At 41.5% G+C, this 12,446-nt stretch overlaps 1 protein-coding gene across 2 annotated transcripts in view; it reads right to left on the minus strand.

Annotated features, from left to right (window-relative positions):
* The window catches only part of fam120c (family with sequence similarity 120 member C), a 41,304-nt gene that overhangs the window by 6,369 nt on the left and 22,489 nt on the right, over positions 1 to 12,446 (minus strand). For both annotated transcript variants that reach the window (XM_026153310.1, XM_026153309.1), the window contains exons 11-16: positions 10,570 to 10,819; positions 6,265 to 6,379; positions 4,716 to 4,925; positions 2,522 to 2,759; positions 1,872 to 2,007; positions 21 to 84 (exon numbers count right to left, since the gene is read on the minus strand). In XM_026153310.1, the coding sequence (XP_026009095.1) occupies positions 21 to 84; positions 1,872 to 2,007; positions 2,522 to 2,759; positions 4,716 to 4,925; positions 6,265 to 6,379; positions 10,570 to 10,819 (1,013 nt within the window). The remainder of the gene's footprint in view (positions 1 to 20; positions 85 to 1,871; positions 2,008 to 2,521; positions 2,760 to 4,715; positions 4,926 to 6,264; positions 6,380 to 10,569; positions 10,820 to 12,446) is intronic.

Genomic DNA, 12,446 nt, shown 5'->3' on the forward strand with positions numbered 1-12,446 from the left:
GGGTTTGTCTGCTGTCACACCTGTGTTCTGTTGGCAGTTGTCTTCTTCCCTCCCCTTAGTTTTGCTGGAGTCTCTTTACCCCTCCTGTGGTGCACAAAGAGAAAGGCTTTTTAAAAAAAGTCTCCACTGGGTTAACATTACAGTTCTTTTAGGTCGGCTCCAATGCATGAAGTGGCTAGTATAACCTTTAGGCCTTTGACTAGAGATGAACTAACTGGCTGGTGACCAGAGCAGCTGATCAGCCTCAAATATATCCAGTTCTGTAGCTTTATATTCAGTCTTTTTAGAATGATTTTACATAATGTAAACAGGAGGGAGGGAAAAATACTACACACTAGTTTAAAAGCAGGAAAACACAGGAAACGGTCAAAACACAACTCAATATTCAGGATTAAACTAAATTAGGGCTGCCACAAACGATTATTTTGATAGTCGACTAGTCACCGATTATTTTTGCGATTAGTCGACTAATCAGATCATCATCCATTGGACGTACAACGTACAGCTTATTGCACCAGCAGCATCTGCTCTTATATAACTATCATTAGCTTACAGCTTTAAGTGTTTAAGGTATGTGCTAACTAAAAATAAAGACAAGATGGTAGTTTATTAAATTTTAATGACATTTGCAGATTGTTTCGGGGAGGTTTAATAAACTCCTTGCTATCTAAAATATAACAGGACACCGGAGTAAATTCTCGAGCATCTCACACTTCTGATAATCAGCCGTCTGCTTGACATTTATTCAGCTGTGTAAAAACTTTAATCTCAGCCAAACCGATTTACTCAGGAATAAATAAAATACAAAAAAAAAGCCAAACAACAACATTTTTAATTTATCTAAGTGACTCATATATTTAACATGAGCAGCGAAAGACGGCGGTGGGTTTGAAAACAATTTGCCGGGAGTCCGGTGTTCTCACGGCTCTAGTGAGCCTTGAACCCCGGCTAGCTATCGAGCTAGTGGGTAACAGACGCCTCCGAAAACGTCGGAGCGCTTTTGAAAATATGTGGTGTCCTGATAAACTGAGCAGATATTTGAGGTTTACACAGCTACATTCTCGCCTGAAAATATGTTAAACGTTTATTTTGTGACCCAGAAAGAGTAATAAGAGTAATATTAAAACTAACTAGCTGCCGCCATTGTTGGAAACTGAGCTGGGCCGCGCTATGAATTCTGGGATACAGCTTCTTCTTCTTCGGGGTTTAACGGCAGCTGGCATCCTTGTACATGCAGTGCTGCCATCTTCTGTTTCAGTCCGTTATTACACTCTTAAATCCTACTACTTATTCTTGCGTCTTTTGGGATCTTACAAAGCTTCAAACGAGGCGTCGACTATTAAATCAGTCGTCGACGATTTTGATAGTCGACGTAATCGTGACTAGTCGACTAATCGTGGCAGCCCTAAACTAAATGCTGTTCTACTTATCATGTAGTTGAAAGAATAACCAACTCATATTGCGCATTTGGGATGGTGACTTCACGGCGGTCATCTTTTGTACAGGCTATGATCGACACAGGATTTGTTTCATTAAGTAGTGATCTCTTTTTTACAACTGTCTGTCCTTGAAGTTCGAACAGTAAGAGCTGACTTTACAAACTTGATCCAAGAAAGAGGCGATCGATGGTTTTCAGAGGCTGAAGAAGACTCGTCACTATAAGAAAGATGAATTTTGAGAAGAATTTGTTTCCCTGTCAATGTAGATTTTTACTACTTTGATATATTAATTAGATACCAGAGCTGTTAATAAACGGAAAGAAGCCCAGAGACTATGGCTCAAACGACATCATGACTTTTTAAACTCAAGCCGCTTATTCAAACCCTGCAATGTGTTTATTTTACTTGAAAAAAAATTATAGCAGAACTCACCCTTTCCCGGCTCCCACTGACACCACCTGCATGTTCAAGCCCCCTCTCCCACGGACTGGTTTGTTGCCAGCCCACTGACCAACCACCATGCCAGCGATCTCCAGTTTCCCTCCCTGAGGGGGGATGGACTGAATGCCTGAAAGAAAAGATTGCAAAGTCACTACACACCAACTCCCTGTGTTCCTGTTTATATTCCATATTATCTTAATAGGACATAAACTGCGTATTTATCTATATTCTACCATGTTTTGTCACCTAGTAGATAACCAAGCACACAGTTTTATACCAACAAGAAACTGTACAACATTAGTCTGGAGTCAGAAACATTTTCTTGTATCAATTAAATGTAACTGCATTACATACAAGACAACTTTCTGTTCAATCTGTAAAAGGAAATCTATTCTGCTTCATACTGAGGTCAGTGTATATTCAACGACTACTTGAGTCGTACAAATCTCAGTTTTCAGACTGCTCCAAATGCTCAAGAAGTATTTTCCTGCTTTGTAACTCACAGAGTGGATATTTATAATATGGTCATCTCAGAGCTCAAATGTTTTGTTTGCAACAAACAATCAGAAAAAAGTTGCTTAAAAGAAGTTGGAAAGGAGCTCAAACTACTTGTTTCAAACAGTGGATGAACTGTGGCATACCTGGGAAGCCTCGGGGTCTGTGCTGGGCTGGGTGGTGTGGATGATGTGGGTGATGCGGGGGCATGCCGCCCATGGGACGGGGTGGGTAGAGAGGAGGCATGGGGTAGAAAGGGGGCATCATGGCAGGGGGAAGGAAGGCAGGAGGTGGAAGAGGTGGTGGTGGAGGAGGAGGGCGAGACAGGTTAATGCCCTCGAGGATCGCCTGGCGCATCTTCTCGACCTTGGACACCAGCTCTTCCTGCAGAGAAGAAAGAATTACGGCTGTTAATACGCGACAGATACAGAGTAGATCCCACTTTCTCTTTAACTGTCACTTTTATTATCCATAAAACTGGAGTGGGCATATTGATGTATGGAAAAATAATAATAAAAATAAGTGTTTCTCTCTGATGGCGACTCAGTGCTACGTTTTTCTTCCCACGCCAATAGTGTAACTCCATACATATAGATATCTATTAACTTATCTTCCTCCAATCTCTTATGTATGCACCTATGTGGGTCAGGACGTAGTTAGTTGTACTCTCACAGTTCTGGATGTAGCATGCACCACACTCATTAACCCCCCCAAATCTATCCTGCTTATTTTAACTTGTCCTGTTTCCGAGGCTGCATGTCTGCATTCTGTCTTATTGAAGTTCTATTTTTGCAAAAAGTTAAATATAAATATATTCTTGCCATACGGTAAGTCACTTTATTACAAAGGTTTAATAACATATGAAACACAGCACAAGCCCATTTTAGCCCATGTGACACCGTCACAATGATTTCAAACACAATTTTTATTCATTTTCAATCTGCTGTCATTTCAGCTGTGAGGATGAATAAAGCTTTTTTCTGAAGCTCTTTATCACAGGTCTGTGTGCTTCCTCCTGTACTCATTTTTCATTCTGTTCTTTTAATGTCTACTTTAAAATTTGGCCATGGGATAACAGCTGGAAACTTTGTTAACACACACATTCAGAGACATGGTGACTCATTTGCACTTCTCCTGATAAAGTGAACTGAGCAGCCAGCCTCCACCACGGTCACTGATTAGGGCTTCAACCAAAAAACACAAAACAAGTCTTTAATTCCTTCAATAATTCAGTTTTGTATTTGTGTTAATTCTTATAGTACTTTCTATTTTTTTTATTAATTTAGCTGTTTAGCATGATGAAACATCGCTGCCCTAGCAAGCTAGCAACAGAAATATAAAGTTAAACTGATCAGTGATATTCTATTAATGTAAATTTACAGTACCCTACAGGAACTAATGCGTTAATAAGGCAAGTTTTGTATCACGGCTGGGTAAGCTGATACTGTGTGTTTATTTTGGGGGTTTTAAAGGCTTCGTTTGACTGGAACAGCACAGGAACACTGGAATGGACCTGAGCTCAGAGCGCTGCGGTAAGCATCAGGCCCATGGGCTGCCAGATGAGCTCCTATATGAAGTACACCAAGGCTCTTAAATAAAGCCGATATTTGCACGACCACAGTCATTAAAATGGTCTCAATTTTGACTTGTCTCAATGTCTTATTTGTTTCTATCCCAATGAAGGTCGCCAAGAAAATTTGTGGTTTATATTTTTTTGAATGTTTTTTTGGTGCTTTTAGGTCAAAGGCAGTGTAGAGCAGATGGCCTGAGGGTGGAGTTGATCGACCATCCCAGTACATGCAGCGTGCTCCAATCATTTACAATTGTTACGTTTTTGTGTTATTGTTGGGGGGGAAAAAAGGACAATTACAATATGTAACAAATTAAAAAATATATATTTAGAAGGCAGCTGACTTAATCTTTTTTTGACTCCTAGTTTTTCTTGTCCAACATCCCATTTTATTCACCTCTGCGCACTCCCATTTTCTATAGTTATTGGTTTGTGCCATGTATTTATTTCAAACAGCTGTTAGCTTGTGTTTTTATAAGCTGTATTGGTGTGTCCAACTTAAATGGGCAGAGTAACCGTAAATCATTTTGAATCAATATTACACTTCAAGTCTTAAAACAAAAGAAGATATGAACTTCCCCATCCTGCGCTTTAAAATAACCTTTACAAATTTCTTAAATTGTGGGGGAAGGTGGAAAAAGTCCATTTTAAAAGCCATTTACACACAGAGCTGTATGATGACTGGACTATAATTCACCCTCCGACAGGGATTTTGGGACATGAAAGACAAACGATGGTCACACTCAGCCCTGCGATGCTCTGCTTCGTACCTGCCCCTCACACATGTCCAGCAGGGCGGCTCGGTCGCGGGCGGCTCGGGCCAGTTTGCTCTGGAACAGTTTGCCGTCGAAGAAGCCCCAGGGGCAGCAGTGTTCCCACGGCAACGGCTGACCGCAGACATCATTGATAAACAGCGCCGTATCGACGCCGGCCATAAAGAGAGCAGCCAGCTGCACGCCGCGAGCATCCACCTTCTCCACCTGACAGCCAACACACAGATGAAAAATGACAGCATTTAAGAGGTGGGAACAGAAACGAGAGCAGAGAGGTGACGGCGCTGAAGAGCTGCGAGGTCTCTGCGACACGTGAGCGTGCACTCTTCTCAGAGACTTTAGCTTATCGGGGATTTTACTGACTCTACAGAGTTTCATAAAGGCGCCTACACACTGCGCTCTCTGGAGGTTCACTGCCACCCACATCACAGCTGATGCATGTATCATGATAATCAATACCTACTCAGGGCCAAGAAGCACATCGCCACTATTCATTTTCACGCTACTTCCTCCTTGGCTCGGTCGATGATACATCATTCAAACAAAGCTTCTGTTAAAACTGAACTAAATTTTCCTTCCACAGTTGAATCTTAACTTTTTTCGAGGTTTTTTTACCGCCACCTTTTCTGTTTGGGTTTATTTTGCTGTTTTCACATTTAATGGTGCATGATTGTGCATTTTGGCTTCTTGTGGATCTCCTGTTTTTTTATAACCTGCTTCACATAGTACAGCCAGGATTTCAAAAGAAAATTTGAAAAACGTGGAAATGACTTCACTGAGTGAGTTCTGATTTTTTTTGTAGTTTTCTGGAATTAACTTCTGGAGTTGTGACACATATCCTTAAGGAGAAACACGGAGCATGTCGAGGATGCATCAACCATGACCGTGGCATGAAAACCTACGCAAAAGCGGGAGTGTTTGCAGTCAGCTGGCAGTTTGGGTACGTCGCGTCCACCTGCAATGAGCTCCTTCGCCGATGGAAGCGGAGTATAAAGTATGTGATACAACCAGTCTGTGGGATACTCTTGATTCGTTGGTCCGAGCCAGCCGTGGAGAAAGGCGAAGTTATAACAAAAAGAGCGGAAGTGAAAACGAGTGTCCATTAGAGCCGCAGCCTGTTCTTTTCATGCTGTATTTTTCATTTTTGGTGGGGTTTTTTTTTTTTTTTGCAGTTCACCTATTTCTAGTGAACTCTGCCGTCACTCCCTCCCTTATTTCAGTCCACTTGTCAACCGGTAAGCATTCAGCAAACGCATTCCCCATCCAATTCCAGCGACATGGAGTCGGCATCTGAGGTGTGTGAAAACCCATCTCCACTCACCATTCAAATGGAAACATATGAGAAGACAATAAATTACACTTTAACATGCCATTACATTCTTCCCTTATTAACCAAACTGCCTCAGAGGGAAAGGATGTTTTATTTTTCAGCACTTCAGTTTTCTCAAACAGCACCAAGACATATAATTTACACCACAAAGCAAGAAAAATACGTGCAGGAACAACTCTTATTAATGATTATTCCCTGAAAGGAGGGGACTCTCACCTTCAGCTCCTGTAGCTGGTCAGGCTCATAGAGCTGGCTGGAAACAGCTTGGGCCAGGAAGGCATCGAGCTCATGTCTCTGGAGGATCCTTCCTCCAGGCCACTGCATCATATACCTGAAAGAACAATAATTAATTCAAACAGTGCCCTGGAAGTTTTCAGTTTTAATAAGCAACAACAGAAGCAGAAACTGTAGTTTTCTTTCATTCTTCAGGGAATATGACATAACAGTTCTCAGAGACACACACTTATATTTAAATCAAAAGGATGACTCGAGTGCAGATTTCGATGAAAAAAAGAACAATAAAAAAAGATTAACTTCAGCATCACTCTTACACTCTTCTTACATGACTGGAGTGGAAAATCTTTAAATCAGTTTTTATTGCTTATTGTATGAATGAAAATTATTTCTTGCAACACAAATTGTGACAAACAAAAGCAATTATATTTATTTTAGGGGATATCGAACAGTCGAACGCTGATGTGCTTTTTCAACATGTACGCAATGAGGAAGTGAAACTGGGAGTCTTGGGCTAACACACGCAGCATTAACCTGCATGTTTCTGAGAAACCGGAGCTCCCAGGCAAAAGCCAGAACAAGCCCAGAGACATCCTGCACCATTACATAAATCAATCCTAGGCAAGGCATACATTCAGTGCCAGTAAGCTGTTCCAGTTCATGTCTGAAATGCAAAAGTGAATTTTCATCTCGTTATTTGTTAATTTCTCAAGTGTGCCTGTTGTAAATGTTCCTTCCTGCTGTCACTTTGTCTGCATCAACAAGGCTGAAGCTTCCCTTCATGTTTCACTCGTGAAAAACAAAGCAGCAACTATTACCTCTCTGATGAATTAAAACGTAGTTACATTTAACTGTAAAGCATATAAATACCCACACATAGAGCTGGGCGATATGAGATTTTTTCATATCACGATATGTTTTTTTCATTTCAGGCGATATCAAACAGTTTTAACAGTTACTTTAGTCTGACAAAAGCCGAATGACGAATTAGCGCTTCCAGTCAGAGACTGAGGCTACGTCCACACGTACACGGGTATTTTTGAAAACTGAGATTTTCCGTTTTCGTTTTAAAAAATAATCCCGTCCACACATAAAGGCAGAAATGAAGGAAAACGCTGCTATGAACATGCCAAAGCAGCAGGTGGCGCTAGATTCCTAACCGTGCAGAAATGTTGGCCAATCAGAAGTCTAGAAGCCTCGGTGGGAAAAAGTAAACAAAGCTGGGGCATAGAAGCAGAACCGAGTCGTATGTGTGGAGGGACAGTAACTGTGTGTATATGTAAGCATTTAAACACTGCAGAGAGTAGAATTAACAGTAACAGTATTGTAGAAATTCATTTCACCGAAACAATAACGTGGCGCACAGTGTGACGCATGCACCAGTTTATTGTATTTCCAGACTTGCTTTCGGCACAATTTACAGTGCACCCTACTCTATTTTTTGTCAGACTTGAAATAGCCGAAATACCTTCAAACTACGGAACTTCTATGGCTCTTCCGTTCGACAATCTCTCCGGCATTGGAACCATCATCTGTTTTCTCTTCGGTCACGCTCGGTTGATTTTTCTAGTCGGCACACTCATTTCCTCCATTACGCGCTGGCTCCATTACCCGCTGGCTGCTTCCCAAACAAACACACGTGCGGCTTGGCACTTGTGCTGTACGTAACAAGTCACGCGACGTGACGCTGCGGCTGTGATTGGTTCGGCTCTGCGCTACTGAATTTGGATCGGCTGACCTTTTTTTTTTTTTTTTTTTTTTTAAGAGAACAAGAGCGGCGAGGTCTATCGCGATAGCTTAATTTCTCTATCGAGTAAAAGTTATATCGCGATACATATCGTTATCGTTCTATCGCCCAGCTCTACCCACACAAATCAAAAATAATCAGCATGTTGTTTAGTTTGTCTCCAGAAAAAGAAAGCAGGGCAATCTTGTGTAGGATTTATGCTGCAAAGGCTGAGTTACTGGCTCCATTGTATGAACAGACATGTCATTTTCTGTCAACCTACTGATGAGCCTTTTTCACAGAAGACATCCTGACATGTCACAGTAAGAAAAGCACTGCTATAAATAATAACGCGACTGTTGAACTGCAATTAGAGTCCTGGTGTTGGGAGTGCTGGCTCACTACAGCGCTGATGGGGTTTAATGGGAGAGCAGACAAAGTTTTTGTTAATGGTATTACACGTGTCTTTCCTGCTGTAGTTAGTGGAAATGTCGGTCTTTTTAATTTGTAACTATTTGTTATAATCTACTTTAATAACAAGCAGACAGGAGGATACTTCTAAGGCTGTAATCCATGTCTCCAGCTGGTTTATCAACAAGTGAAACCAGATTCAAGCAGTGTGTATTTATTTTATTCTTGTAACGCGTGACCCTGAGCAAAGGTTGCTCTGACCTGAGTTTTTGGGCAGAATTGCTCCGTAAATACAGCCACGAATGAGGACTGAGAGGAGACAGGAGATCGGCAATAAGAGAACATGACAAGAACAAGACACGTGCTGGAGCGCCACAGTTCACGGCCTTGTTTGCAGAAGACATTCTGGCTTTAACAGGTATAATTATGACATCGAACTGAGTGACATTTATCGTTGTGAGCTTCCTGTTCTGTGGTAGCCTGTATGCTGACTCACTGTTTGACAGGAGCAGAGCCATCGTTATCATAACGGACATCACGTGTGACAAAACTACTACAAACAGTAAGGTGTCAGTTTAAACTGAGTAAATTTAGCATTTGATGAACTGGATAAACATAAATACTACAAACAAATATAAATGGCATATACCTGCTACTGCTCAAGTCTAGGATATTACTGTTATTACTGAACAATGGCCAAAAAGAGTAAATCTTAAGGAAACCAGTAGGGGTTTTTAAGCTTCAAGAGAAAGGTTTTCTTAAGACAGGGCTCTAGACTAACTTTTTGCCATGGGCGCACCGGTGAGAATGAAACAGAAAAACATGAAGGAGATTTTTCTGGCCTGGCTTTTTATAGCAGATAACCTTAAAAATATTCTGCAATATTCTGCAGTTTTGCATAATTTTAAAAAGTTTAAATTTCTTCAGTATTGAACAGCAGAAATTTGGCTTTCTTGTCCGAGGTCATTTAAGTGAAAAAAAAAAAAGAAAAGAAAAAGACAGCGGCCGACAGCGCTGTAAACAACGGTAGACTGGTGGGTAATAAGCGAATGAATAATGCAGAAAACAGATTTGAGACGGGAAACTGTTCTTGAAGTACAGAGAGAGAGAGAGAGAGAGAGAGAGAGAGCTAGCTGTGCATGAAGTGTGATTTTTATCGTGGTGGAAGCAAAACAGCAAAAGTCAGAGGGAATTCATGACGACATTTATCAAATGTGAAGCGCAGTTTGCTGCTTCTTTTGCTGCTGGCTCGGTGAATTTTGGTTGGAGAGAGACAAAACCTGCAGCTCAGAATCAGCGCAAAAAGACGTAAACACAGAGCGGACCCGACGCATCAGATTCGCTGAGCTCCGACAGCGTTTCCATGTACGGACCATCGGGTGAGAAAGCCGAGAAAGACAAAGCTGATTCTGATGAGTCGGGTACGCTCTGTGTTTACGTCTTCGTGTGGAATCCGTGTACCTGCTCTCATTTGCTGTTTGGTGATTGTTAAATGGTTTTGTGAGCTTTAATCTGAGAATCAGTCCACACCTGGACTTTCAACTGGACCACAGCCAATCAGAGAGGTCCCGCCCTTGACCATCTCCGATTGGTTTAGTCCACAATTTTATTTTTATTTTTTTTTAGTCGCACCACTGAAAAATTTGGTTCGCAAGAGTTAAGTCTTGCAAAATGTGTTTTATGTATCACCATTATCACTAAACAATAGTGCCTCTGGGAAAATTCAGGAGAAAAATGTAAATACTTTGAATTACCTATGACATCAGCCTAAAAAAACTGTTTCATTGTAACAAAGGCAGAAGTAACATTGGATCAATTCTCAAGCAGGGAGAGGAAAAAAGAAAAAATAAAGACACAAGGTCTGTTTTTCTTTTCTTTTTTTTAACTATTTGACCAGATTCCTTGACATGTTTTAAAGTAACTACCTACAGGAATTGTCAAGATGCCTGCTGAGTGCCAAAACTTGCTTCTGAAAGGATTGGCTGTTTGGTTATACCCAATTATGCACATATTTTGCTCTGTCACCTTTATACAGGGCAGTATTTGCAACAGAAAACATATTTGGATATCCCACCCTCCAAAAAACCCTATTTGCCAAATTTAGATTTGCACCCAGCAAAGCGTTTTAAAATCCCTATAACTGATGATACCTGAGCACGCAGCACATGAGCAGCAGATGCTGTGGGACCTGTGCTGGGTTGAGGAGGGCTGGGCAGTCAGAGCGTAGGCAGGCCAGGAAGGCCCTGGTTCTCCTGGAGCGGTCCTCGCTGGCACGACCTAACCAGAGCCGCCGGAGGTTGGGGCAGGTCCACTCACGGAAACACAAGGCGGGAACCAGCTCTGGTGTTAGGGCCGACTTGGCCTTACCGCTGCTCCACTCTTTGATAATCACTGGAGGAACTGCAACACAGAAACAAATGTTGGAATAATAAGATACATACGGTGGCGTTGCTTATGATGCAGATGCCTCAGTTTTGGAGATTTCCGAAGCTGCTAAAGATGAGAGCATGTAGAGGTTTGAGCTGTTTCACACATAGAGATTCTGCCAGTGCTGTGAAATTGGAATATTTAGTGAAGAGACCTTGAGCTGTAACGACCAGCTGGGTACACAACTTCTGCCTTTGTTTGCCACACATGACAGTCGAGTGAATCTTTTGTAAAACAAAAATTCGAGGATGTCCAACATGTCACTGCAGTCATCATTATTTAATGTTTACAAGCCTGAAGGCTCGTCTGACCTATAATGACAATAAACAACAACTTTAAGTCAGTTAATGTATCTCGAACATCTATGGCTGCCTGAGCCATACCGACTCAAATCAGGTAATGGCAGCATACGTACAAGCCTGATTGGCATACTGACCCAGGTAACAGCAATGTATGAGGAACAGGAGGTTTTAAGCCTGTATATTCCTTGACTTTAACAGTACATCTCCCTACAACACAGGTGTCGAACTCCAGGCCTCGAGGGCCGGTGTTCTGCAGGTTTTAGATGTGTCCTTGATCCAACACAGCTGATTTAAACGGCTAAATTTCCTCCTCAACATGTCTTGGAGTTCTCCAGAAGCCTGGTAATGAACAAATCATTTCATTCAGGTGTGTTGACCCACGGTGATATCTAAAACCTGCAGGACACCGGCCCTCGAGGCCTGGAGTTCGACACCCCTGCCCTACAATGTAATATTAAGTAGTTTCTCAATATGAAATCAAAATGACTTCTGGATGAAAAAGCCCAGGAGCAGATGAAAAACTTCAAATAAGCATCTAGCCAGCTTTCTGACAATTCAGCAAATATACCTTTTAGTCAAGAGAACAGAGAAAGGAGAGAAAGGGAAACAAGCACAACTATAGCTAGCAAGATTTTAAACGACAGGTGGCCTAGTAAGAGGCCAACATGAAAAATGTACCAAGTAAGAGTAAGGTTTGGGAGGCTACATGATACTGACTGAAAGTGTAATAAAAATTGAGTATCTGTAGTCTGTAAAGTCTGTAATCTGTCTCAGCTGATGCAAGCTTTAGATGAGAGGCCTATTTAAAGTGAACCAATGTGGCTTCAACACACTTTTTATTCTTGAACTCTAGTAGAGCAGCATGACTTTGTTCTAGCAGTATCCAGTTCACAGCATGCTTGAGCCTTGGTGGTTCACGGGTTCTTCCTGAGCATCCTAACCAACTTCCTCTCATCTGAGGGTGACTGTTCGAGACTTCCTCCAAACATTAGAAAAGTGGAAATACATTCAAGTAACTTCTACTTGCATAGAATTGTTTGAACTAATGATCTTGGAATCTGTAGTTATTTAGAAATGGCTCCAAGAGGCCGTCCCAGCTTGTATAAATCAATATGCACTTCTCCTCCTTAGACCTGCTTTTTAAAGTCATTAAAGATGCATGCCGTACAATCGTTCCAGCTTTGATAAAGAACAGTTCGAAGAAATCATTAAAAGCCCCAACTATGATGACATTCATGCCATAATTCATTCATTCAACTGTAGTTACACTGAGGTTAACTGGTCTCTCAAATGAAAAT

This window comes from Astatotilapia calliptera, chromosome 20 (genome assembly GCF_900246225.1).
Source record: "Astatotilapia calliptera chromosome 20, fAstCal1.2, whole genome shotgun sequence".
Taxonomy (NCBI): domain Eukaryota; kingdom Metazoa; phylum Chordata; class Actinopteri; order Cichliformes; family Cichlidae; genus Astatotilapia; species Astatotilapia calliptera.